The 27,132-nt window shown below is 50.7% G+C and overlaps 11 protein-coding genes across 11 annotated transcripts; 5 read left to right on the plus strand and 6 right to left on the minus strand.

The window, feature by feature from the left end:
- Positions 1-2,132: 2,132 nt before the first annotated feature.
- ATEG_02277 (MFS transporter) lies at positions 2,133-3,775 on the plus strand (the record flags this gene model as incomplete). Its single annotated transcript, XM_001211455.1, has 4 exons — positions 2,133-2,302; positions 2,383-2,768; positions 2,818-3,094; positions 3,145-3,775. The coding sequence occupies 4 exons, from the start codon at positions 2,133-2,135 to the stop codon at positions 3,773-3,775; spliced, it is 1,464 nt and encodes a 487-aa protein (XP_001211455.1).
- Positions 3,776-5,321: 1,546 nt separating this feature from the next.
- Positions 5,322-7,074, minus strand: ATEG_02278 (uncharacterized protein; the record flags this gene model as incomplete). Its single annotated transcript, XM_001211456.1, has 2 exons — positions 5,322-6,704; positions 6,841-7,074. The coding sequence occupies 2 exons, from the start codon at positions 7,072-7,074 to the stop codon at positions 5,322-5,324; spliced, it is 1,617 nt and encodes a 538-aa protein (XP_001211456.1).
- A 732-nt stretch (positions 7,075-7,806) lies between these two features.
- Positions 7,807-9,982, minus strand: ATEG_02279 (uncharacterized protein; the record flags this gene model as incomplete). Its single annotated transcript, XM_001211457.1, has 6 exons — positions 7,807-7,998; positions 8,055-8,332; positions 8,384-8,547; positions 8,610-8,849; positions 9,092-9,213; positions 9,287-9,982. 6 exons carry the CDS (start codon positions 9,980-9,982, stop codon positions 7,807-7,809), a joined length of 1,692 nt encoding a protein of 563 aa, XP_001211457.1.
- A 606-nt stretch (positions 9,983-10,588) lies between these two features.
- Positions 10,589-11,656, minus strand: ATEG_02280 (uncharacterized protein; the record flags this gene model as incomplete). The annotated part of the gene is made up of 1 exon (XM_001211458.1): positions 10,589-11,656. One exon carries the CDS (start codon positions 11,654-11,656, stop codon positions 10,589-10,591), a length of 1,068 nt encoding a protein of 355 aa, XP_001211458.1.
- A 755-nt stretch (positions 11,657-12,411) lies between these two features.
- ATEG_02281 (uncharacterized protein) lies at positions 12,412-14,351 on the minus strand (the record flags this gene model as incomplete). Its single annotated transcript, XM_001211459.1, has 3 exons — positions 12,412-12,797; positions 12,850-13,326; positions 13,379-14,351. 3 exons carry the CDS (start codon positions 14,349-14,351, stop codon positions 12,412-12,414), a joined length of 1,836 nt encoding a protein of 611 aa, XP_001211459.1.
- Positions 14,352-14,991: 640 nt separating this feature from the next.
- On the minus strand, positions 14,992-16,835 carry ATEG_02282 (uncharacterized protein; the record flags this gene model as incomplete). The annotated part of the gene is made up of 2 exons (XM_001211460.1): positions 14,992-15,040; positions 15,070-16,835. The coding sequence occupies 2 exons, from the start codon at positions 16,833-16,835 to the stop codon at positions 14,992-14,994; spliced, it is 1,815 nt and encodes a 604-aa protein (XP_001211460.1).
- A 1,113-nt stretch (positions 16,836-17,948) lies between these two features.
- On the plus strand, positions 17,949-19,376 carry ATEG_02283 (NAD(P)/FAD-dependent oxidoreductase; the record flags this gene model as incomplete). The annotated part of the gene is made up of 3 exons (XM_001211461.1): positions 17,949-18,756; positions 18,815-19,058; positions 19,112-19,376. The coding sequence occupies 3 exons, from the start codon at positions 17,949-17,951 to the stop codon at positions 19,374-19,376; spliced, it is 1,317 nt and encodes a 438-aa protein (XP_001211461.1).
- Positions 19,377-20,711: 1,335 nt separating this feature from the next.
- On the plus strand, positions 20,712-22,206 carry ATEG_02284 (fungal specific transcription factor domain-containing protein; the record flags this gene model as incomplete). The annotated part of the gene is made up of 3 exons (XM_001211462.1): positions 20,712-21,275; positions 21,523-22,126; positions 22,175-22,206. 3 exons carry the CDS (start codon positions 20,712-20,714, stop codon positions 22,204-22,206), a joined length of 1,200 nt encoding a protein of 399 aa, XP_001211462.1.
- Positions 22,207-23,440: 1,234 nt separating this feature from the next.
- Positions 23,441-24,352, plus strand: ATEG_02285 (uncharacterized protein; the record flags this gene model as incomplete). The annotated part of the gene is made up of 4 exons (XM_001211463.1): positions 23,441-23,707; positions 23,756-23,861; positions 23,987-24,159; positions 24,221-24,352. 4 exons carry the CDS (start codon positions 23,441-23,443, stop codon positions 24,350-24,352), a joined length of 678 nt encoding a protein of 225 aa, XP_001211463.1.
- A 659-nt stretch (positions 24,353-25,011) lies between these two features.
- On the minus strand, positions 25,012-25,728 carry ATEG_02286 (uncharacterized protein; the record flags this gene model as incomplete). Its single annotated transcript, XM_001211464.1, has 1 exon — positions 25,012-25,728. One exon carries the CDS (start codon positions 25,726-25,728, stop codon positions 25,012-25,014), a length of 717 nt encoding a protein of 238 aa, XP_001211464.1.
- Positions 25,729-26,005: 277 nt separating this feature from the next.
- ATEG_02287 (uncharacterized protein) lies at positions 26,006-26,868 on the plus strand (the record flags this gene model as incomplete). Its single annotated transcript, XM_001211465.1, has 2 exons — positions 26,006-26,008; positions 26,125-26,868. 2 exons carry the CDS (start codon positions 26,006-26,008, stop codon positions 26,866-26,868), a joined length of 747 nt encoding a protein of 248 aa, XP_001211465.1.
- Positions 26,869-27,132: the final 264 nt, after the last annotated feature.

A 27,132-nucleotide genomic window follows, 5' to 3' on the forward strand; every position in this document is an offset into this window, starting at 1 on the left:
CTCCACGTTGGACTCCATCATCAAATATCCACAGCAGCATGATCGAACTTATGCACTAGTGCACACAGTCAAAATATTATCTCCATGAGGAATGTCAATACTTATCATGGTCTGGCATATTCTGTCCAAGGCGTAATCGCTAGCGATGATGAATTAATGCAGGTTCCTGATTAAGTAATTAGCTAGTCTTACGTGAAGGCCCGAGCGGCTACAGGTTGATACTTGCCGTTCACCTCCTCTCTTGCTGCTTCAGCGACCCTATGCCCCAAAATAACTGCAGCGAGGTAAAGAAACGAGGTTAAAGAGTCGTGGAGGACGACAGTGCGAGCTTTTTCTGCAATATCTGTGGGGGTCCTCCAACGTACAGATACCTTATCAAACGGTCCTCGCTCCAGTATCTCGGCGAAGAGAACCAGCTTGACGAGCATGAAGCTTATAATGATTACAGCAATTGTGGGGGGCACCAGGAGGAAGTAAGCAATATCCTAGCGACTGATAGCGCCGCAGCACATTCTCCGAAACAGATTAGCCAAGACTGGTACCCAAGACCGACATTCAAGCTTCTGCAATGCTACGTTAGGATATGATGCGAGGGATATTTTCCTCAAAGATATCATGGTATTGTTACCCGTCTTTGCTAGACATCACTGCTAACATGCGGTAACAAGTGGCTCGGTGATGTTCGCCTAGTAAGCCATCGAATTCCGGACGCGGAACTCTTCACCGAAAAGGACTCAGCCGACCTGCCCATGGCAACGCCTCTTGTACGTCTTTCAGTCTACTTGTTCATGACGTACAAGACTAACATATCCTGGTACTATATATAGGGGCAACACGTCGATTCCATATTGGGTCACTTCTTCTATCCACGCCCATACGGCGAAGATCTAAGGTCAAACATCCTAGAATGCAATAAGGATAGATTTCTAGTCCACAACACCTGTTTGGAAATATCAAAACAGGTATATCGCGATATAATCTCGACTACGCAGTCGCTAGATCTACAGGATTTCCTCTCAGTGATGGGACTGGGCTTAGAAGATTGCAACTGCGACTTTTTCGATTAGGGGTATGGCGATACATTTAGTAAGGGGTTCGTTTCGAGGTTCAGGGTTGGGTTCCGTGGGAGAATTCTGAGGTTTGGATCAACCTCCTAATAATAATAGATACTGCAGAAGGACTAACCGATTATTCAGTGGACTATCATGGAGCCTAAAGGGGTATTTAACCTCCAGCCATTGATCGCCGCGGCATCAACCGAATCTGAATTTAGTCTTTCATTCATATTAAACCAGGAAAGAAAGATCCAGCATCATTCGAGCTCAAAAATGCTGGTCTATCCAGATTATCTCTCGTCAATCCCGTGCGAGCTGCGATCACGCATACTGGAGATGCTTCCCACTCAGTCTGTGCTGAATCTATTCATAGCCAGTCCTGGTTTTCGACAATGTGCCGAGATTATGCCACGCAGTTTCTGGGTGTCTCGACTAATCTTCGACGTAGCCTGGTGTGGAGGCATGGTGCTCTCCAAGATACCACGAGGAAGCACAGTTCAATGGCATGAGCTCCTCCGTCTGCTTAAGGAAGCGTCTGCGGTCCCGGACCCGATAGCGATTTTCCGCACTACCTGGCTCTTAAAAATCGGCGCCGTGTTTGGCTTAATTGTGAGCAGATCCTCAAATATATCGAGGCACTCGAGCGATAAACAGCCAGCTGATTTTGGTTCATGGATCACGGACGTATTGCATTCAAGCGAAACACCCTGACAGCAATGCCTCCCAATAACCATGAAGATCAAATCCTGTTTCGTTGGAGAATATTAGATGCGTTACGTGTCACTCCCCATAATTCCTTAACGTGTCGGTCTTTTACCGACTTTTGGCATGCGGTATATAGTTAAATTCATCATCTATATTGCCATCCAGAACCTCGCCAATTAAAATATGAGATACGCGCTTCTGGAGAAGGATCTAATTGATTAGCGTGTTGATCTACCAAGCTCGATATTCCGTTATCCCGTGTGGTTTCCGTCCGGGATGATCCTCTCCCGCACTAGTTAAGAGTCTCATCATCTCAGCCCCGCCTCGAGAGCAGTCTTGCTCAACGGGTACACACTCCCTACAAATGTACTGATGGGTGAGAAGATACAGTCGGAGGACTCGAGCCTATCTCAGGCACGACATGAGCAAGATCCAGCTTTCGAGGTGGTCTGGGAGGAAAATGACCGCGAAAATCCTAAGAATTGGCCATTATGGTATAAAAGCTTCATTATAGGGACTGTCTCCTTTACAACCACTATCGTGTAAGTCGATATCCAAAGGCTTTGAAATGCCCATCTCTGCTTGCCTGCCATGTTGTTCATAGGACTAATGCATGTGCCAGGGTTCTATACTCTACATCATATACTTCCGGCCTAAGTGGCGTTGAAGCGACCTTTGAAGGCACTTCTCGTACCGTGGGTCTGATCGGATTGACCACGTACATGCTCGGAATGGCCCTAGGATCTCTTGTTCTCACGCCTCTGTCCGAGCTGTATGGCAGGCTCTCAACTCACCTCATCTCCACTGCGTTATTCGCGATTTTGATCATCCCGGTAGCGTTGGCGCCTAACATCTCCGCTATTCTAGCCAGCAGATTCTTTGGAGGGTTTATAGGAAGCGCAACAGTCTCTGCTGCCCCTGGCTCGGTCAATGATGTGGTGACGGGAAAGAACCGAGCTCTCGCGTTCAGCTGCTGGAGTCTCGGTGCCATGAATGCCGCTGTTATTGGTACGCTTGATTTGTCTGGGTGGTCTCAATAGCGATTAACAGCGTCTAGGTCCTATAATGGGTGGTTTCATTTTCCAGTATCTCGGCTGGCGATGGATAAACTGGATTGTCCTGATATGTGGTGGCGTGTCGTTCGTCGCACTTTGTCTATGCAAGGAGACCTACGCACCCGTCCTTCTCAGGGCCAAGCGGGCACGGATTCAGAAGCAAACAGGCGATATGCGGTGGTGGTGCCAATACGACGAGGACAAGAAGTCAGACTCCTGGGCCATCATGCGGACTAGTCTGTACCGGCCGCTGCAAATGGCTATTTTCGAGCCCATCTGGTGCGTACTCCGGGTGTGGTGCTGGATAAAGCGGCTAATTCTCTTACCAGTCTGTTCTTGGACCTCTATGTCGGGGTGTTCTACGCCTGTCTGTTCCTCTGTTTCGTCGGCTACCCTATCGTATTCGAAGAGCTTCGCGGTTGGTCCCCGGGTCTCGCAGGTCTCGGATACTGTGGAATCGGTACTGGAGTTGCCCTAGCTGTATGCGCGGAGCCACTCATCCGGAGGGTTATAAATAAGCACCCGCAGGATCCAGTAACGGGCCGCCCTGCGCCCGAAGCAAACGTGAGCGTCGTTTGCGTTGGAGCCATCCTCGCTCCCATCGGTCAGTTCTGGTTCTCGTGGACAGCGCGTCCGCCCATCCACTGGATTTCTCCTATCCTAGCGGGAATTCCGTTCGGATTTGGAAACGGGCTGGTGTTCATATATGTCGTGAACTACCTCGCTGGGAGCTATGGGATATACACGGCCTCTGCGATTGGGGGTATGTCCGTGGTGCGCTATGTTTTTGCGGCTGTTCTGCCCTTGGCAGGGACCAAAATGTATCATGCCTTGGGAGTCAACTGGGCGGGTACGATGTTGGCTCTGATTGAGGTCTTGTTGATTCCTATTCCTTTCGTGTTTTATAGATATGGAGGGAAGATCCGGCAGCGAAGTGTTCTCATCTCGAAGCTAAGCTGAGGCGTTTGCTGAAAACAGGTAGCTCTAGTGTTAGACTTAGATAAAGCTGAAGATATGTTCATACTCTACTGTGCATAGATACCATGTCATGCTTAAGTGACCGCATATATATAGTGTGGTCATACCTGTCGAGCGTTGGTGTGTCGTATGTTGATCTTAAGCAAGGGCTCTTTGCATGGAGTCATTAGGAGATCCACGTGGCGTAGGGTATGTACAGCTAATCTCACTATCAAAATCAGTTCAAGGCCCACGACATCGACTTGGTCCTAGCGGAGATTTGACGTGTGTTGATGGTCGGCACGAAATTCCGGAGTCCGACAGGAATGGATACGGAAAACTGACGGAAATTGGGGAGAATTCCGTCACGATCACATGACCCACATGACCCACCCAGCCCTGGTACTAGGCCCCTGATCGCCAATTGCGCCGACATGCTTAGCAATGAGATTGATATGGTGGAATGCGCGAAAGACAAACGGCCTGCCTGGGAAGCAATCATGGAGAAATACGGCGGCAACGTGGAAGCTATCGATTGGATACATAGGGATTCTTCAATTGGGCCACTGGGAAGCCCTTGCTCACCGTTTCTTCTATCAACAAAGTCAGAAAGGACGACTGGCAACGCCTGGACAATACCCTTGAGACGTGGATTGAGACTTATCGACCATTTGAGTATGCAGGCATACTTCCTAGTCATGCTGCATTGGTGAGCAAGCGGGAGTAATCCCGTACAATGGTTATCGGAGATTTTTGATAATGGAAGTTGGTGTTGTTGATGGAGTCTCCAACAGTAAAGCAGTCTCATGTGGCAATCTTCTCCCCCTGCAAGTATTCTGTCGTCCATTTACATCAAGCTGAAGTTGTCTTCCACCAGTAGGAAATCCAACAAGCCATCAACTGCCGTGCTATAGAGGCTGGGCTCATCACTGTCCACGATTTAACGCAGGTGAACCAGCAGCGCATCATTCTTTAACAGCCAGAAAGACAGCCTACAGCATAATGCACTCGTTACCAGGCTATGATGTAAACCACTGAGTGAATAAATGGTTAATTCATGCGCCATAAACTACCATATCCGAAATGCAGCTCTGTGCAACAATATGAAATTGAAAGACAGCACACAGCGTCATGAATAAGTGCAAGTAGAACTTGAGTCCTTTGAAAACCACAAAGTCCTGTTCACCACCGCAGAACCATCACTCAAAGTCCGCCTCGCAAAGCTGAGTTCCGTCCAGTATCTTGCCGATGTGAGTCTTGTTTATTGTCCCGGAATCCATTCTGATCTGGGACATGAGAACTTTCAGGAAATTGAGCGGACTCTTGCTGAATGACGAGCGTGATCCACCCTTTAGAATAAATCCGTCCGCAGCCACTAGCCACCCTTCCGGGCTTCGAGTTGGTGACACGCCCAAAAAACTCACATATCTCGAGGTATTCCTTGTGCGAGCCAATATAGAGTTGGCCCGAGAACAGATTTAACTGTATTCTGAGAGAAGTGGGAACTTCAGGTGTTCCAGAGGGCGCAGGGACGCTGTATAAGTCCAGTTTATCCAGTGAATGAAAACCCAGATTCTGCCTCGGAGCATACACGAGCAGCCGGGTCTTGCGTGATCCGCGTATCTGAGGAAGAAGTTCCTCTGCCTCGAACGGACTGATGAGCACCATGTCTTTGTAGTACGTTTGGCCTGATGCGAAATTCATGCGAGTAGAGCGGCAGTAACAGGGTCTGAAAGATCTCTGTAGGGATACAGGGATCATAATTTCGTAGCAAGTTATGCTTATGGACTGCAGACTTGTCACAAGCCACCCATAATTCAAGCAGGGTGAGCAGCATCACTGAGAGAGTTTCGGGATTCCTGTCGTATGCATCCATCGCGGCAGTGTGGTAGCCCTTCATCAACTGGGCAAGCTTGGAACAGGTGCCGTCTGCATCCAGGTGTAGATCCATCCAATAGCCCAGATGCTCTGCAACCCAGCGCTCGAGTGCGATAAGATTGTACACTCTGTACCGGGGACTGGAGAAGCGTAGAGGATCTGGAAGCTCGGTAGGTTTGGATTCAATAAGATCCGAGTGTAGAATAAAGGTCTCAGAGGATTGGGTACCAGTGGCCTTCTTTGTCAAAACCGAAAGGAACCCGTCGAGTGCTGTCAGGTTATGATGAATGTCTGCGCTGAAATTGAGTGTCCTCAATAACTTCAGATCACACGTATACCCATTTTTCACTTGGATGTTGCGCCATCTGTCACCAATGATGGCGGTAGTGCTCTCCAGCACACCTCTGACAAAGCATAGACAGGATGCGTCATGAGGAAGATCAAGCTTGAGCAGCCTTCGACTAATCTTTGAGCTCATAACGTGAAGATATTCGCTTGGAATCCCACGTTTCGAGAGAAATCTGAGCAAATAACTCATGAAGAACAGCATAAAAGACTTGTAGAGCTCTTTCAAGGCGCCTAGTTTCTCTGATTCTCTAGCCATCACGAGCTGCATGGCAACACGAGCCATAAGCCAAGTAGACGACCGCCTCCAGGGAAATCTGGCGTTTCGGTACATGACTTCTTCCCGCGTGTTTTTGCTGATCCGAGATAGTTCGCAGCTTTCGCACATCGGCCGCAGGAATGCCATAAACAGCTCAGTGACAACCTTTGGGTGAGTGGTATCCCGATCCTCGTCGTGATCCTGACCTGCCTTTCTGACCTTGATCTTTGTGCCGGCAACCTCTTCGTGGCTCATCCTTTCCAATGTGTCTACAGTCGTGTCAAGGAACTCTGGGTTGCTGAAGTTATCGAGACTCATGGCCAAGGAAGGCCCCGGAAATGTACGTTGGAGTCGGCCAAGTGTGGTTATCACTGATTCGTTGCGTAGGGAGAGCTCGAATGCCTCGATGTTGACCGTATCGTCGCATTTTGTCATCAGGAGAGCGGCGTTCTGGGCACGCACATGGATTAGGGCGTGGCCTCCTAGATATTATCAACATGCTGAATCCACGAGGCTGTTCGGGGTGCTATGAGCTGACCTTCAGACACTAGCTGAGTTAAAACGTCTTTAGGCTATCCTCACTCACACATCCGGAGGTGGTATGTGAGTCTTTCAGCCGACGAATCATGGTCGTAACTGAGGAAATGATTTTGGCTTCATCACCTGAGACATAGCTTTTAAAGATGTCCAGCGTGTCAAGAAGCTTTCCAAGCAGGAACGCCTCTTTATCGGGGACCGAATCAGATTTTTCTGGGAGTTTTGGAGGCAGGAAAACATGATGAATGATATACATCATCTGATCGGTGCTTGGGAGGGACATCTTGTCAATGTGTGTAGGGGAGAAGTGATAGCAGAAGAGGAAGAGGGTGTGAGGTGAGTAAGAGATAAATGATGGGAGAAGAGAGTGTGAGAGAGTAGGGGATACTTGATAGTGGAGGGAAGATGATGGGTCGGGGGAAAGTGAGGTAAACAAACGATGGTGGGCAGTTGCAAGAGAAGAGTCAAATTGATTGAATTCACTCACAGTCAAGAGACATTTCTTGTACTGTCTGATTATAGTGGGCTTGCCTCCAACTCCTACCGCAGTCATATAATTGACTTTCTCTCTTCACTCCTGGCGGAAATTCTGATGCAGCTCCTGCATTGTTAGGTTCATTTGGCTTCAGGCTAGTTGCACTCATTTCTTGTACATATAACTGCGAAGATGTCTCCCCTGGCCCAAGTAGTCTGACACTGTGTGAACTCAGGTCAGACGAATGATTAAACTGAGCTCCCAAGTCTTCAGCCCTGAACTACTCACTTAGCCCCTATCTTAGTGTAGTAGTGGTAGACAGAGTGCAGTGAGTAGATAGAGCATCTTGCTTTCTTTGTCGTGTGCAGCTGCCCATCTATCAGTCGTATATTACATTCTTTTTCTCTTGTATCCGATATCTCATACATTATTATATATAGGGTCCCAGGGGATCAGATTAATTTAGTTAGGCTGCAAGGCTGGCCAGAATGTGCTCTGGCTTGAGAGAATTTTATAGCCCTATCTGAATCAACCAGATACTTAGGCCGGAGTAAGTCCCATTAACCGCGTCAGCCGCTCTCGAGTAAAAAGACGCAAATGCTCCAGGTCCAAAGCGAAGATATCTGTGGGGTTTCCTCCAGGAAGCATGTGTTGACCAAAGAGATCCTGTCTGCTGAACTCGATAATATCAGTGCCGGGGGCGGTCGCAGGATTAGGTGCAGGGAAGATAATCTAAACACATAGTGTTAGCTTTTTTAGAGGTATAAAAGTTATATCGAAATGCCCACCTTTGCATCCACGGTAAGATCAGCGCCGGCACCTCTGCGCCAAACTTCAGCAGTACCCTTCACTCTGTTGTTGGAGATCTTAGACCATTTGAGCAAGACGACGGCGTTTACCTGACCGGATCCGTTTAGCCATAAGTCTTTGTCGGCGCGTAAACGTGGCCACGATTCGGACCATCCGCTTTCGATAACAATTAGAGGCAGATCGTTTGGCCCAGGCCGTAAAAACAGATCTGGTTCTTTCGAAGACAGTGTATATTGGCCGGTAAAACCATCGAACCCTAGAATTACTTAGTAAATTCTCTGAATATGCATTCAGTAAGGAAACGTACTGGTCCCAACGCCAATATCTAGAAGCATATCCTCCGGACAGCTCAGAAGACCGTTGCGGGTCCACTGTGAAGAAGCGTAGCGCATCCATCTCTGATGCACATTGTGTAGTTCAGTGGGCATTACTCTTACCCACAATGTTTGGGTTACAGAGTTAAAATTGACCCTAGAGCGATGCACATGTCAGCTAAGCACATTAACATTTATATACCTTAATAGCAATATTACCTCACGTTATGCTGCTCGATGACGGCCGACTCGGCAAGCGATCGAGTAATAAGATCCCCGACCACAGGGGCGACGTCTTCGTAGACAATCTCTGTGAAAGCTGTGATTGTGGGAATTTCGCGGACGATGGCGTTGTAGATATTTTGCACAGAGAGTGGGATGGTACTGCGAAGCTCTTTAAAAGACGAAGAGTCTGGAGAAGACATCCCGGAAGTATTTGAGAGGGTGGAAGAGAGGGGCCTTTTGGGAGTAGAAGGGGCGTTTAGAACCGGAAGGGTTTGAGGGGGCGGAAGAGAGAGGTCTTTTAGGAGGTAAGGAGCGTTGTGAAGACAGTTCGACACTCATGTAATTGTTGCTCAGATATGTGTCACGCGCTCATCAACGTGACACCACCACATCTTGGAGTTAATTGATTGAGGCTTCCAGGGTTTGTAATAGTCTCGAACCATTCACTCGGAGTCCCTGATCACTACGATTCATACCAGGGAAGGCTCTCAGATTTCCGGTTGCTCACTTCGAGATAAACTAGTTCCCCATCCCAGATGCGCCACTTCGTGAGTTCCGCAGCCTCGCTGACGCTCATTGCTGGTATCCGCAGCAAGCTCTGTAATAAATCCAGGCAGGGCTTTACTAACTCCATGCCGACATAACTACATGCCCTAGGCTACTCCGCACACCTCCTCGAAGACCTCATTGGTATGCTGTACAACCTTCTCTACCGCACCCGTCTCCCTCGTCTTGTCCAGTTTCTTGTTCGATGGGAGTGCCTCACCATCCCAATTCACCCAGTAACAACCACTCCCTTTGGCCCCGTCGCTACCAACAGCCACATCGCCTTCCGCCCTCGCCCCGTCAACCTTGGGTGGGAACTTCCCACTCGTCGCCGCGAACAGATGTCTCTCTCCACTCTCTTCAAGCGGGACCATGAAAGGACGTAGCAGCGTCTTCAGAACGACAGCCAAAACGTTTCCCCCGGGTATCTCACGCATGATGCCCGTAGCCACACCGGACGGATACGCATGAACAAAGGAGGTCTGCGGATGCTGCCGCGCCATATCCTCCAGGTAAAAGTTTCCCATTAGACTCGCATGCGCCGCGCATTTGGCAAGCGTGAACGTGTTCTTCAGACTGAGGTCTGAGTAGTCCAGTGTCCCAGTCCCGCGGGCACGGACAGCCGCGTGCGGATCTAGGACAGACACCACACGCGAGAGTCTGGCACTGGCGTCGACCGAGGGGTCCTCTGCAGCGGCCCTCAAGAGAGGGAGTAATTGGTTGATGAATCGCATACGCGCGTAGTAGTGGAGGGCAAATTTGCGGTCCAGACCTTCGGCGGTCTCGTCACGGCCTTTTAGTGTGAAGTAGCCTGGTGTCATGAAGAGCAGGTTGAGCTTTTGTTCTTTGGAGGCGATCTCGGCGCACACACTATCCACGTTCTTGAGTAGAGATATGTCTGCTTGGAGAAACGTGGGTTGAGCTGAAGGGTTGATGGTCTTGATGGAGTCGATGGCGCTATTGGCCGCGGACTGGCTGCGTCCAATAAGGTAGATTTTCGGGGCCCTGGTGTGACGAGCCAGGGCAGTCGCTGTAGAGAGGGCGATGCCGGAAGTTCCACCGACTATAATGCGTCAGTAAATAGATAATGTAGATCGATCAGAGGAATATGGCATGAAGCTGGCCTACCAAACACTGCCACCAGACCTGGCGTTAGATGTTTGAGAGCCACATTGTGGGCTTGAACAGTTTGCAGATTCACCATATCTATCGTCAGGAATTGAAGTAGCTTTTGATGGTATGTATTCAAAAGAAACCAAAGATGAGGAGAAGTCTGGACATTCAAATATCTGAAGGGGGATTGTGGCTATGAACATTCTTGTGGCTGACGTGAGCCATTAGGGTTCTGAGAGTACGTATCTTGCTGTTGCCTGTAGCTCCCGTCATCCGTCATCCATCATCCACTCCGAATGTCAGGTTGAATTCTCTTAACAAACACTGAGAGTGGCATCACCAGCAATATCCCAGCTGATATTTTCTCCGCAGGGATTCTCCGTCACACTGTTTCCATTGACTTCCAGCGTGATCGAAACATCGCGATTGTTCTCAAATTCGTCGCGAGCCGCAAGACGGACCTCACCACCACCCTCGACGGTACCCCCAAGAATCGACACACCATAGCAGTTCTCAATGAGAATAGCATTGTTCCCATTGTCTGCGAGATCCACGTTTCGAATCTCAACGCCGCCCGACTCCGAGACACAGAAGACACCACGACCGCCACCACGAGAGATGACATTGTCCACGAACACATTCGTAGTGTAGCTCCCATCGGCGAGTCGACCATTCGTGTTAGCCATACGGAAAGTGGCATATCCAGTTCCAGCAGCGACGTTGTCGCCGTCCACAAGCCCAACCTGGGCGTTTGTCGTTGTCTGCAGCAACAGGCCGCACTCGCCCACGTCGCGCGCAATGACCTCGTTAATGGTAAGGCCGTCAATGTTCCAGGTCTCGACGGCATGGCTGCCGGCTCCGGTGACTGTGATACTGTCCATGCTCACGTCAGCGTTGGCGGCTTCATCGCGTTCGAAGCGGATTCCCAGTCCTCCGCTCAGGTTCATCGTGATGGTACCGAGCGAGAGGCCTGTGACGCCGTAGAAGCGCATGCCGAAGTACGGGTTGCCGGTCATGCTGAGGTACGGGATTGATACCCCGTCCGTGTCGAGCGACTCGATCGCGCCGCGTCCGCCCTCGTTGAAGCCCACGTCGATGGTTCCGCATCCTTCGAACGTCTTGCCGCTACTGATGCTTATGACGTTGGTGCCGATGGATCCCGATGCAATGACCGATAGACGCTGCCCCGAGCTGATGGCATCCAGTGCAGTCTGGATAGCAGTATAGTAGTCATCGCCCGAGTACACTTCTTCAGATCCAACAGCGGCAGTGTACGAACCGTCTTCGCCGTTGACTGTGGCATCCGGTGTACCAGAGCCACACTGAGCGGAGACAGCAGCGCCGAGGGCAATTGCTCCGGTGAGTATAGCGAATTTAATCATGACGAGTTGGGTTGTATGAGTGGTGTTACAAGGAAAGAAAGAGCCTAGGGCTACCTTCACTTCTGCTTCCATGCACGACATCCACGTTATATGTACATTTTTCATCTCAGTGGACAAAATTACAGGACACTCAAGTATCCAGGTTTGTCTGCCAAGCATGTTTCAGCGGGGTTCTGTTCTCTAGGCAAGCGACTCAACGGCATATCATCACCCCGAAGCGGACTTCAGAGGGACATATGAGCGGAGGAGACTCTCCACCACTTGTCGCAAAACACCTCTTGGCAAAAACCCCATGTCAGATGGGATTGTCGAGTAGAAATGTGGAGAGGTGGCTTGGATGGGCAGTGGTGCGCGCATTGCGTGCCGATCTTTCGGGGAGAGCCAGCATGATTCAGCCCCTGTTGGCTCTTGGCTTTATATTCACCAAACCTCTAGTGTAGCAAATGCTATACGCTCCTTAAAATCCCACCTGTTAGGTCACACACCATGGATCCCAAGAAGAGACCTCCCAATTTGGAGCGGGATATGGCTCTGCAGAGGCTTGGCCGGAGTGGAATGGCATCAAAACGTCGAGCTAAGATCATCGACATACTCTAGTGATAATCCGAGAATCAACATTGAATACACACTGAAGACATATGTCGATATTGAGACGGAACCCGAGGCTGTTTCTTCTGCACTCGGATTTTATTGTCTCTACAGAAATATCGTTCCAAATTCTGTTCACGCCTTTCATATCGACAGCTTTCGCCATCTCAGGCAGTCCGGACACACAGCCGCAAGTAGGTCTCTACGCGAGCGACATCTCCAAGCTCAGCGATAACCCCGACATACCCGTCCGGTCGTATCACAGCAAGCGCCCCCTTGCTCGGATCAACGCCATAGATCCCATACGCGTCCTCCAGATCATACCCGTTGTAGAAGCGCATCTCAGCATGCTGTTTCACAACAGCAGGAATATCATCCCATTCGAAGGGCTTTCCAACGCGCGGATGGACAATGATCAGCTCGATGAGCGATTTTGGGAAACGCTCTATCATCGTGACCACGCCATCTAGAGCATTTGCCGATGCGCCAGATGGATCAAGGAGGTCGGAGGAGGTAAGGCAAAGAACGCGAAATCTTCCGGTCGACTCTAGATCTGCACGCCCTGTCAGTTCGTCCACTCAGGAAGAGATCAAGACAACGCGCACCGTCTTGGATATCGCGGTGCCGGCCATCGGCGTGTCGCATCAACTTGACGTTCAAAAGTCTGCGACCTGGACGAAGGACTCCAGCCAAGTAGTCAGTCCCCTGGATGGGGTCCGACGATCCGGGTGGGAATTCCCTAGCCACGATCATGCTGGGGTTATACTCCACGCCACATCCACTAGTGAAGCCATTGCCGGTGTTGAAGGTTTGAACGAACTCGGCGTGGGACAATCCAGAATCCGCAGTGTCCACTTGGCCCAAAAAGATGGTAGAGAACTTGCGGTCAAAATCAATCAGTTGTTGCGCATTTGCTTGACGTTCAATCTGGTAAGTGTCCAGCAAGGGGTTGGGTACAGCTGGGTCCGAGGGGGCAGGCGTCAGGCCGTTGAGGTGGTATGCCAGCTTCCAGGCCAAGTTATACGAATCCATCATGGAGACATTCATTCCCTGGCCAGCTTTGGGGCTATGGGTGTGGCATGCTACTAACGTCAGCATAAAAATTTCTTCAACGATGAATCACAGAATTCATACCGTCACCCGCGATAAACACCCGCCCGACACCAGTAGAATCTTTGACAATAAATTCAGGCGATATCCGCTGGCCGATCTGGTACGCCGCCCACCAATCAACTGCGTCTTCCCTCTTGGGGCGGAGGTAGTAGGGCTTGAAGGCGTCTTGGGCCTGCTCGAGGATTCCCTCCAGTGTAACCTTGCTTCTTCGCACTCTGGCATCGTCCGTGGGGACGCCCGGTGCAGCCACATCATTCCCATCAGGACGGACTGCACCCGGTACAAGGACGTAGAGACGCGTCAGATATTCACCAGTGGCAATTCTCTCGCGCGGAATAACCATCACGGACCCGGCAGGTGAATGAATAGCACATCGTCGCCGGATGTCAGGGAAGTTGGTGTCTACAACTAGGTCCACGACGCCCCAGATGTGGTCAAGAGACTGGCCCTCCAGCTTCAAGCCCATGCACTGACGGACCACGGAGTGCGCACCGTCAGCCCCAACCAAGTGTTTTGTCCGGATAGTCCGCTTCACACCCTTAGTTTCAATTCCTGCCAGCACAGGAAACTCCTTGTCGCTTTCATCGATCTGCACGTGCAGCAGCTTCGTCTCTCTTTGCACTCCTCTCTTCGAATAGCGAAGGAGGTCCGTCTCCAGGATTCGCTCAATGCGCCCCTGGTGTATAGTAGCCTCGTAGCGGAAACGCGCAGGCGGAATCACTTCCGGCACAACGTTCTTTCTTTCGATGACTTTGGTCTTGTCCTCGGATGTCTTCCAGAAAGCGAACTGCCACATCTGGCATGCTTCGTTTTCAATTTCATCGGATATTCCAAGTGTCTTAAAGACCTCTAGAGTCCGGGGCTGCACGCCATCTGCTTGGCCCGATTTCAATGTACTGGGCTTGGAATCGATGCACAACAAGGACTCGTCGCTCAAGCCATACCGCGCTAGTAACAGTTCCAGCATGAGTCCCGCCGGGCCGGCCTTGGTCATTGTTAGCAACGTCTATTCTACTCTGCCATATCTCAATGCGTATAAAGGGGGAATATGTTACCGCACCCCAACAACAACAACTTCATATCTTTCTGGTCCACTTCCAGAGGGGTTGAAAGGTGGTGAGAGACGAGGTAGAGAGGGAGCAAAAGAAGGAAGAACCCTCAGATCCCTTGAGTTGGATGAAAACTCCGTGAAAACAGGCATACTGTCAGCTCCTTAGAAGATACGATGCTGAACTTCGAGGAGAAGGGGTTGGATGAATGCATTTATATCCTTCTCTATTTGACAGTGGCCCATTCCCCGCGTATTTTGTGCCATACTTTCTATTAAACCCCACCAGATCGGCGTCACAATGTTTGCAGGCATTCGATCGTTCACCACAGGGTATATCCGGGATATGGACAATGCCATAGTTGATTGAGCTTGGTTCACGTACGAGTGGTCAGCCTCCAATGTAAGGAGGGACAGCTGATCCAACGAGGCGTCAGCAGTGTCAACTGCGCAATAAATTCCGTACACGAGTTTATTGGCCCTCTACAATGCACGCGAAGCGGTTGGAACTTTCATGTCGCAACTGTTGTCAATCCCACTTTGAGAATAGATGTCACCCCGCCACCCCGCGACACCCCGCAAGAGCTTAGTGGACCTTCGCCACTTTCCACGGCAATGGCCCGGGGAACAATGTTCTATACCAACTCAAAGTTATTCTCCTCACCCTTCTTCCAGGGCGGTGCACAATACAGACGCAAACTTCTTCGAGATAGCCCATCTTCCAACCCTATGAAGAAGGTCAACCAGCCGATGGAGATGGTTCACATCAGCAAACGCTGTATCACCGAATGCCTGGCCTTGGACCTCTTGCAAGGCATTTTTGCTTCCAATTAGTTGGATCTCGGGTGCTTCGAACGCCCCCAGGTGTATTTCTTTCTGGTGCCCAATTCGATTGAAGCAAACCCACGCCAACGCAGCGGAGAAAAGGGCGCGCGGAATGTGAATCGCAGGCTCGGCCGACACCCGCATCCGCTCCAAGTAACGCTGGGTCAATAGGGCATGGACCAGACACTTGCTTGCATCTAGCGAAGCTGCCCACTTTCGTACCTCTTCGGAAGCTGTCACTTTGCGTGAGTCTCCGCACCGACCGATGGCTTGTTCCAGGAGATCAATATCAACGTAGAGAGACATGTAAATAGAATGCCACAGCACCGGAAGACCGAATGGGTCTTCATCATCTCGAAGGTGCACACTGTGAGTCTGCCACCATTGAATCAATAATTTCGAGATTCTTCTCGAGTCGTCCGCACGATGCGTATTCGAGTGCCGCGACTCAATGAGGTCCGCGTATATGCTTTCCAGGACACTGTATGCTGCAAACCTCGATCTCACTCCCGCATTGCAGAAAGGATCATCCAAGCTCACTGCAGGAGTCGTGTCCAATAATAATTGCTTGTAGATGGCGGCCCATTTGGTCGCCGTCGGCGCCATAAACAGTGCATCCGACTGTAAACGTGGATACTGAGCAAATCGATGCTTGCGAATGGGGTCATGATGGAGCAGACCCGCAAGCTCGGCATCATGAATATTGAGAGCAATTTCGACCCGTCCTCTCTGCTCCACTTCAATCCATAATTGCCATTGTTCCTCTAACCCGCGTAGATCGGTATCGAAGTTCGGTTTTTGCGTGCTATTCAGATCCACATGGCTGTGTTTGTTCGATTCTCGGGCCCACGACATCACGGTCCCGTGTAGGACATCCGCCAGGACCAGATATCTCGGCCTTCCCGAAAGAATGGCAAATGTTTGCCCCAGAATGGCGGCTTGGACCATGGAGAGCGCGTCTGGACGACTTCTGGAAAGAATGGTCTCCCAGGATGCGAGGATTGCTTTATTCAGTCTCTCAAAAATCCGCGTCCCCTGTGCTACCGCGTGAGAGGAACCAACGAAGAGGCTCCCGACGGAGCATATTGATAAAAACAACAGTGAATTCTCCGCGGTAGGTCGGAATGTTGGAGCGTGGATAACAGGTAATAATGAGTGGAAGCGGCTGAAGAATAGCTTGGCAAATAAATTTAATTGCTCTGCTGACGGCAAGGCCTCGTCATGCGTACGAGGCTGGAGTTGACGTGAAAGACCGGCTCGATAGCTCTCGTCCGCGCCTACATTTCCGGATGCTAACGTGCCCTGAACTGGCTCTGTAGTGTAGGTATGCTTGGGGTCATCGTATGGCGTTTGGAAGGCGAACCATTTCTTCTGCACAGCATTTTGCGGTCGAGACGGTATTGATTCCATGTCACCAGCTGGTGCTGGAATTGATCCAGAGAAGTCATAATCACCTCCACTTTGACCAGGATAAGGGACGGTGGGAGTTGGCTGGGCCCATTCGAAGATAGCGGAGGACAGTGAAAAGTCCAATGCATCTACGTCCAGTTCGGTGCCTAGAAACCAGCTGGAGTCGGTATGCGGGATGGCATCGTGCAACGCCATTCCCGACACTTGTTGCGCGTCGGCAGTTTGAGTCACATGTGGCGTCTGCGGTGTTGCATGTTGAAGCCAATGTGAGTCCTCTGATACAAGTCCCATTGGCCTTGTATGAGAGGCTGGTGTAAGTACGGTCACGTCACCCTCGGCAGGACACGCGGTGCCAGGCGCGGATGCATGGGACCCCGGGAAGAGGCTTTTATGGCTCTTTTGATGCCGCCTCAACACATCACTATAGCGTGGTGAGAATCCATTCCTTCTCGAATGTCCGACAAGATGACCATTTACCTCCGGGAGTATATCTTGCCGCAAGTGGTACATTCATAGGGCCTCTCCTTGGTATGGCTGCGAAGGTGCCGGGTCAGATGTTCCGACTTAGAAAAGGTCTTATTGCAGGCATGACACCTGTGCTCCGGTCTATTACGAACGCCGTTCATCTCCTGGGGTTTGGGTACAATATCTGGGGAAAGTCGATGTCTCCATCGGAGTTCGTCTTCTCTGCCTCTCACAAGTCACGCAGCTTGCGGGGGAACAATGGGGACCCCACATCAGTCACGTGTTACCAGTAACTATGGTGATTTCTGACTACAGTAAACTCACCGTCATCTTCTTAACTACTCTACTTTGACATCCATTGAAGAAGTGTGCCTCAAATAGCTGATACAAGCTGATAAGGCGATGAGAGATCGAGGTAAACCGTAAGTGACATGTTTCTACTTCGAGTTATCGGTTGCAGGGACTTACATAAAATAACCCAAAGCGGCATACAATTCCCTGCGCTAAGTCCGTAGCCGACGGACCGTGCATGAACCGTGGACGGACCGTGGACGGACCGGAGGATCTCCATTTAGATCAATTGAAATGCCATCGGACTCACAGTCTAGGCACTTTCTTCATGCTCTGATACGGCCGTGTCACTGTGGAGCTGAGCTTCAGACGTTCTGTTTCTTATCAAAATCTCCACATGAACCCCGCACTAACCACCGTCGCGGTCAATAAAGATAGCTGGAAGTCTGGAATTCCCTCCTCACAATTGAACATTAGATTCTCTTCCCTCGCCCTCAGACCTAAAGACCTCCCGCCGCGTCGTGCAGCTCCCGGCACACACCCATTCCCACTATGGCCTTGGACAGCCCTTCCTACCTCATCATCGGCGCCGGCGTCTTTGGCGTATCAACCGCCTATCACCTCATTCAGAGATATCCCAATGCATCGGTGACACTAGTTGACCGGGATGCATATGACGCCGAGTCCCGTGTAGCCGCATCATGGGACTGGAATAAGGTCGTGCGAGCCGACTACGACGACAAAGTCTACTGCCGACTCGCGCTCGAAGCCCAAGATATCTTCAAGTCCGATCCGCTCTGGCAGCCGTATTTCCACCAGACCGGCGTCTACTGGACGTGTCGCAGCAGCTATGCCCAAAACGTCATTGCGCACCATAAAGAGCTTGGTCGCGACGACGATATCATTGCCTTGCCTGTGGCTGAGGCTCGGAAGCTGTACGGTGGTATCTTTGATAACGCCGATTACACGGGTGTCAAGGAGGTTCTGATTAACCGCGCTAGTGGTTGGGCTGCGGCGGGTGATGCGCTCCGGGCTGTCACGAAACGGTGTTTGGAATTGGGAGTGAAGTATATCACGGCTGAGGTTGCTGCGTTGCAATTTGACGGTCGTGGTTCGTGTACCGGGGTGAAGACGAAGTCCGGACAGGTCTTGTCTGCGACACGAACTATCGTTGCGGCGGGGGCTTTTACACCGACTTTACTGGAGTGGAGTGCAGCGACGAGTGGGAATCCGGGCTTGCGAGCTGGAGAACGCATTTTGGCTGCTGGTATCACGACGGGGATGGCCCAGCTTAATGAGGAGCAGTACAAGAAGTATAAGGATATGCCGGTGGGTTTCCAGGGCTATACGCCTGATGAGGGTAAGATATGTTGACATATATGTATCGAAAACAACAGCACCTAACTCATCATTCCTAGGCAAACCGTTTATCGGTACCCTTCCCCCGACCAAGGATGGAGAGCTGAAGTGGTGGGGCTCAAAGATTTTCACCAACACGCGCGAGGTGGTCCCTGGGCGTCATATCTCTTCTCCCCCGCCTACATTCGACTACAACCAGTGGAAGGTTCCTGGGCCACTGAAGCAGGACATTGTCGAATCCCGGAATCTATGGTATGGTCCAGCGAGTGCGGATTGGAATATGACGAAACACCGAATTTGCTGGTGAGTATGCAGCATTCAAGTACATTGATGGACACGTCGTTGACATGTAGCAGGGATGCGTTCACAACCACCTCCGACTTTATCATCTCCCCTCACTCGGCCTCAAAGGGTCTCTATATCGCTACGTGCGGTTCATTCCACGGCTACAAGTTCTTCCCGGTGCTGGGCAAATATGTGGTGCAGATGATGGAGGGCGAGTTAGCCACCGATTTGGAGGAAAAGTGGGCTTGGGATCGACAGCGTCCCGATTCCTCTGAGAACGTGGAGTATCCGAATGCGGAGATGAAGCATCTTCTGCAGCCTGCATCAAAGCTATAGTGCTGTTTACAGGCATGTCAGCACCGAATGTTTTATGATCATTACAAAGATATTTTCTATTCTCTGAATGAAACAATAATGATGGCCTATAACTTTATTACGAGGCTTTAGCAGAGAGTAGGAGTGAATTATATCTACTCTTACTTTGCCCATAACATGCGGAAAGCTATCAGATAAATAGTAAAACCTCATCCCTTACAAAACAAACTCACTCAAAGGAGAAACAATCCTCTAATACAAACCAATCCGACCTCCCAGATCCTCCGCTTGCTCGTAAAAGTCTATATCTCCCTTAATCCCATCTTTAGAAATAGCCCATAACCCCTGTTCAACAAGTTCAGTCTCTTTCTCTAGTAGGGTAATAAGTCTCGTCCCATGCTGAACAAAGAAGGGACAGTCAGATGATACCTACAGATCGCTAGACGTTCATTAAGAACTCCTTATCAAGCTGCTTATACGGCGCTTGGTGGTTGTGCGGCGCTCGGTAGTGAAATACGTTATACTTAACGCATCGCCCACGTATATTTCGGAAACTTGGACTTCGGCCTGGTGTCTCGCATATACCAAAATGCAGAGAGGGTTTCCCATCTCATCATCACGAGGAGATATGAACAAATACTCTCGTGCGTAGCTGTGGGTGTGGTGTGGTGTGTTGTGTTGTGGTTGATAGCACTGGGGTAAACAGCATGACTAAGCGGAGCATAGCAACAACTATTCGGTAACATGCGGAGAGATTCCGAGATTCATTCCAACGATTCATTCTCGATCTCTTGTCAGCATCGGATTGCCTACGCGGTGTTCGCCTTATAACGGCTATGCTGCATCAAGGCACATAGATCAGGTCATCTACAGGAACAATGGTCGAAAGAAGAACCCGCGGGGATAGCACAAACTCCCGTGAGGAGCATTCAGGCTATCCTGCCAACGAGCGTTCCTCGGCAGAAGCTCCGTCGAAAAGACAAAAACGCGGGAAATATTCACGAGCTTGGTATGAGAATCACATACAGAACCAGTCACCACGCTCGCTTTGCTGACCAGACTTTTCTCGGGTCAGCGGTGAATGCTCCAGAAGGAAAATCAAGGTATGAAGGAAAACATTGACCAGAGGCTTCATTTTTGGACTCCTAAGAATTATCAGTGCGATGGAGCTATTCCATGTGGACCATGTCAATTCCACCAAAGAAGTTGTATAATGTCAACAAATGATGCGCGGCGACGGCGAACCACCGTCAGCCTAGAAGCATTTCAACCGCCGGATGATTCGCACAATTATGACCGAGACGGCCAGCAGTACGAATAAGCCCACTGTCCTCTGTTGTGTTGTCCCAGACCGGGATGGCCCGTTTGATCGAATATGCTTCTGATGTGACGCATAGGCCTACAACGAAAGAGTTAGCTACACGCTTGAGTCGCATTGAGCACCAGCTCGGTCTCCTTCTATCTTCCATGGCATCCACAAATACTGTGTCAGGACAAGATAGTGAACCGTCCACTGGTAACCGCGATACTTCAAATATACAAACCACGAAGGCGCAGTTACCAACTTTCGCTGGCGAAACATCGATCAGCCACATTTTGACACAAATTGAAGGATATCTCGGACACCGAGAATACCCCTCTCTACGGCGGGATTCAACATCGTCACTTGCGTCGCTCCCTATGTCTCCTACAGAACATGCAAAATATCAGCGTGGGATTACTGATTCCCGAAACGTCCTGACAAGGAATGGCATCAAGCCCGACAGAGCACAGTGGGATGCGTTCATGAAAACCTTTTGTGACGAATCGCATATATTGTATCCGTTTCTTCATATTGCGAGCTTGTGGAACAATTATGACAACATGTGGCAGTCAAATTTCGCTACGGAAAGTCGGTCATCTGGACAGAATGACCATCAGGTAGTCATGGCTCAGATATGGATCTGCCTTGCGCATGGGAAGTGTACCCAGTCACCCCGAGTGCACAGCGAGGAAGGCAGACATTCAGCGGGGTGGAGCCTTTTTGGAGCTGCTGTAGACCTGATCGGAGATCTTCTTGCGTGTTTTCGAAATTGCTCAGATCCCACTCTGGTTCTACAAACGTTCTCGCTGATGGTAAAGAGCCACGGCCATGTGTAGCTGTTGTTGCTAACTAATATTTACACAGGTCGCGTATCTTTTCAGACTGGATGCGAATGAAAGAGCCGAGAAATTTCTGGCTTTAACGGTTTCCCATGCTCATCATCTGGGGTTCCATCGATCCAAAGTGGTTTTGCAAATGTCCGCCTTCAACGACGAAATGGTTCGACGACTGTGGTGGTGTCTACACGCGATGGACAGACGCATGTCCATTGAAACAGGACACCCATTCATTATTCAAGACGTCAACGTTGACACTCCCCAGCCACGAGACCTGAGTGACGACTGGCTCACCCGCTACAAAAACGATCCAAGAACTAGTGCTGAACTGGATAGTGAGATCCATTCAGAGCTGTCTAATAATGAGTGTATCACTCCGATCCCCTACCTTATTGCCACCATTCGCTACTCGCGTGTCCTCGGCAAGATATGGGAAACCATATATGGCGCCAACGTGACGGACACGTCTCCGACCCCTACGTTGCTCCAGTATCTAGAACATCTCGTTCATGGTGCCCAGAAGGAAATCAGCCCCGATTTTTCTACCAATCAACTGGGTGGATCAGCCAACACACTTCCCAATGATTGTCCGTGGTGGCGAACAAAGCAACAGATGCTAATGAGAATTGTACGTCTGTACTGGAATTGCTTTGCATGGCATTTGCTGACCGTTCTATTAGCGCTGGCTCTCCCTACGACTCCTGATCCGTAAATCAATACTTCATCAACGCCATCGTCCTCCCGAAACTAGGCTCGATATCCTTGACAATGAAATTACTTGCATACAGACCGCTTGCCAGATAATCCGAGAGTTCAAGCAAGTGGCCGATGAAAACACCATATCCGCCTATCCGTTTCTCCACTCGCTAGTCGCTGCTACGCTTGTCTCGTTGGGTATCATCATCAAGGAGCCTTCTTTCAGAGACGATTACGGGGAAACCACGCTTCACGCCGCCAAATCTCTTGAGAGATATTGTCACAGGACATGGGTATCCGGACGGATGCTTCGAGCAATCTGCAGATTGAACCAAATCGCATCGCGCGTGTTGTGCAGCAATGAATCTCCTGCAATAAGGAGGGTGGCTGATGACCAGGCTCGCGAGGTTGCCTCCAAATCCTCTTACCCATCAACATTAAACCTCGGCAAGGGTCCCTCGAACGGTGTCACCACCGTTTGCTCTAATACCGAGACCCCTCAACCAGCGGCTGGTAACCCCGTCATCACGGGTTCCAATGCGACAAACGGGGTGAACGAAGCACCCTCATTATCCTTTCCTGCCCTTGCGGACCCCTCCCAGCTGGTAATGGCCGATTTCGATTTCGAACAAAGTTTTATAAATGACATTGCTCCGCTATGCCAGCCTTATGGGTGTCCAGACACCTTCTCTGATATGCAACCTGGGGCACCTACCAGTACTGAAATGGACTGGTTAGAGTCTCTGCTTGGTGGAGAATAACATGACCCTACTGAGAGCATTCCGGATATCGCGAGTGAACTTCGAATTGCCGCATGATTCAGGAAGACCAACGCCATACGATTATGCCTCACATTGGTTGTACAAATGATGAGAAGGACGCAACCAGGGCCCGTGCTACACGAAACGGCTGAGGCAGCCCAGAATTGAATCTCAAAATAAAGAAGTCAAAGTCCTCACGAGGGAATATCGAAGGTAGAGAAATATTGAGCTAACTGAACATAATTCATTGTACATACTCCTGACTGGTATATACTATCCGGAGCGAATTCCACCCAATTGGGCTGTCTCACTGATGGTAGACGGAACCATCAGTGAATAACCACTCCTGTACAACCACCATATAAAAAGGCCTTCTCCCCCACTCTGCCCTTTCTGTTCTTTCGTCTACTACATCCCCCCTTCCCTCTCAATCTTTACAACCATCCTCTACGCTATATATAGGAAAATTATCCTCGACAACTCTACACCATGGCGTCTCAGGACGCTACTCTCCCCAAAGGCTCACGCGTTCTAGTGACAGGGGCGAATGGTTTCATAGCCTCCAATGTCATTGACCGCCTGTTGAGCAGTGGGTACATTGTGCGTGGGACTGTCCGCGACACCAAACCCTACCTTGACGGCATCTTCTCCAAGGCGTACGGTGAAGAGTCCTTTGAGTCCGTGGTCCTTCCGTCGTTCGAAGACACTGATGCGCTGGTTAGCGCTCTTGATGGTGTTTCTGGTATCATTCACGCGGTATGCACTCTGCACAGCCTCTGCAGCTACATTCTAACTCCTTAGCAGGCCGCCGATATGAGTTTCAGCTCTGACCCCAACGCCGTCATCCCGTGGGTCGTGAATGCCACCCTGAACGTCCTTGCTGCTGCAGCAAAGACTCCTTCTGTCAAAAGTGTGGTGCTGCTTTCGTCGTCCAGCGCGGCCTACTGACCTTTCCCGGAGGAGGCCCGCTTGTGGTTGACAAGGGTATGGGGTCTAAATCATCCATATCGAAGTGACCTGCTGATCCAGAGCCAGACTCCTACAATGACATGAGCGTCAAGCTTGCCTGGGATGAGACCACCCCCGAGCCACTCAGACGTTTTGCTGTCTACGCAGCCTCCAAGACCGAAGCCGAACGGAAGGCGTGGAATTGGATGGAGGAACAAAAGCCGCATTTTAGGCTCAATACCGTCCTGCCGGGCTCCACGGTAGGCTCATCTCCTATGCAAAGATTCATATTGGGTACTCACCTACCGTGTCTTTCTCCAGTACGGAAGGATGCTCCACACCGAGAAGCCGTCAAGCATGATTGTCCCTTACAAGCTTCTCAAAGGCGAGGACGCATATGCCTTCATGGTCGAACGTGCGTATGAACAAGACCGCCATCAGGACAAACACTAATCAACATAGAATGGGCTGTGGATGTCGAGGACGTCGCACGTTTGTGTTCCATCGGTCTCTTGGATCCTGCCGTGAAGTCGGAGAGATTATTTGCGATGGCGAAAACACTGAATCCTGAAGGCATGGCTCTGATTCTGCGGGAAATTCAACCGAACAACAAATATATTCCTGATGCACCGAAGACCCAGCTCCCTCGCGTGGATATCCTTCCGAGAGAGAGAGCCAACGACCTTCTTTGGGAGTCCGGTCGAAAGGGATTCAGTACCATCAAGGAAGCGCTTGTTCTGGGAGTTGAAAGCTTTGTACGTCTTGGGTTGTAGTGATAGAGGGCAGATTGCGCTATGACACGATGGACAGTTTTCCCGTACAGCATTTGCGAGTTGGTCTATGCCAACTTACGCGATAAGGCTGTGTGGCGTTTCCCTTGTTGTGCCCCTTACGTCTTCTGGTCCTTGCGATGCTTTCATTCTCTGTGTGGCTACCCTTTCTTGATCAGTGTACCTATTTAAGCTAGTGAATGCCACGCATGTTTGCAAGACTATCTAGTCAAAGCCCCGAGTATCTGATATAAATTGAATCGGACTAAACTTGGTATCCTACTACACTATAAGAAATTAATTATAAAAGAACCCACAATGTAAATCCTGCTCATATAACGGTCACATCATCTTCCACGTCTTCTCGACAACCGACGCATCATCTCCAAGCTCCATCCATCCCAAATTACCCCACCGAGCTGGACGCTCCAACGCATCAACATACTGCTTCAACGCCAACACAAACTGCGCCGCCCATCGTTCCTTGCTGACTCGCCCCACCCCCGTAGCCATCGGGGTGATCAAAATCGAATCAATGCGGTCCGTCTCCCGGCCTCGATTCCACCGCTCCAGCTCGCAGAGCAAGCTCCAGACACACTCGTACACGACCTCGCGGTCCCAGGTTACATTCGCGGGCACTTTCATGGTGGGACAGATGGCGACCCACTTGCACCCCCAGGGATTCCGTCCCTCCAGCGTCGTGGGGAACGGGACGAGGGTGCAGGTGCCGGGGGGCGCGAATCCCCTCCAGCGCTTGTAGAGCACGGCCTGTGCGGCGTTGGTGAGAGTGTCGTAGTTATGGTGCGGGAGACAGAAGGCGCGTGAGATGGCGTCGTCGAAGGCGCCGTCTAACCGGGCGTATGAATTTGCCGGCGAGACAACAAGCTGGAACTTCGTCGTCGCGGGGAGCTGGTTGAGGGAGCTGTTGATGATGTTGATGTTCAGCTTGGGATGTCGGCTGAAGGTGGGCCATTCTTGTGCAAGCGCTTCGTTGAAGGCCGTGATGTATTGGCTCTCCATGCAGAGGAGGTTTATTGTGGGCAGGTCTTGAACGGACATGTTGACGGCTGGTTAGGTTGTCGTGATGGATGAGCTTATGTGGTTTGTTTGGAGGGTCGTGGATGGTAAAAAGATATATACGAGCGGAGTGCTCGCCTGTGCGCCTCGCGGGGCTGTGCTGACTGCCGCATGCAATGACAACGCAATGACTGAGATTTGTTGGCTGGAATATCGCTTGATGGTTTGCATGGTCACCATGAAGTAAGACGAGTTCCCATGGTGGTGAGTTAGGTCTTTGGAAATCAGATGACTTCCAAGTTGATCCTAATCCACCAACATGGTAAGGACTCTACACATCCCGCATCCAACCTCCGACACTGTCATCAATCACAACTTCAATCATGACCACTGCCGGCGTTCAATATATCAACGGTCGCAAGACCTTCATCCCTCTAGGTATTCTCTCCTCGAGACCAAAACCATCAGCCACTGACACGAGCAGAAAACAACCCCGACGTGCTCTCCACGCTCAGCCACAACCTCGGGGTGTCTCCCAAGCTGACCTTCCATGACGTGCTCTCCACGACCTCTTCGGATCTGCTGGGTTTGATCCCCCGCCCGGTCAACGCGCTCATCTTCCTCTGCGACACACCCATCTACACCGCCACACGGTCCGCTGTCGAGCCGACCATCCCGGTGTACCAGGGGTCCGGGCCGGATGAGCCCGTCATCTGGGTCAAGCAAACCATCGGACATGCCTGCGGGTTAATGGCGTTTCTTCATTGTGTCTGGAACCTGAGCAATGGTGATTACATTTTACCCGATTCGGGATTAGCCAAGTTGAGGACAGAGCTTATCGCACTCGGGCCTGTCGCCCGGTCGGAGAAACTGTACAATTCGGTTTTTCTAGAACGGGCGCATATGCATGCTGCAGCGCAGGGATCTTCGCATGTCCCGTCGCCAGCGGATGAATGTGGATATCATTTCGTGGCCTTTGTCAAGGACGGGGACGGACGCGTGTGGGAATTAAATGGCGGCTTAAATGGACCGCTGCTGCGGGGGACTCTCGGCCCCGACCAGGATTTATTGAGCGACCAAGGATTGGAATTAACGGTGCAGGAGTATTTGGACGCAGCTCGGGGTCTTGAGGGAAATCAGGGCGACGGGATCAGTCTGGTCGCTCTTGCGGAGGCTGCCTAGTCTAACTAGCCATGAGGCCATTCCATTCTTATTGTGATGGAGTGTGGCGCAGGAGTGGGGATGGATCGACATCAACAGCTGTGCTGATAATAACGAGGCCGATAATAGCATCCATGATGATGGTGGTTTATTGGCGACACGAGGAACATCCTAAACAGCACAGCCACCATGCAGGATGGCCACGAATCCCTCCACCACCATGGCAGAAGATGACTGCGACGAAGCGCATAATAATACATAATAATTCCCCCCTCCTCACCGTCA

Source organism: Aspergillus terreus, genomic scaffold, assembly GCF_000149615.1.
Source record: "Aspergillus terreus NIH2624 scaffold_3 genomic scaffold, whole genome shotgun sequence".
Lineage (NCBI taxonomy): Eukaryota > Fungi > Ascomycota > Eurotiomycetes > Eurotiales > Aspergillaceae > Aspergillus > Aspergillus terreus.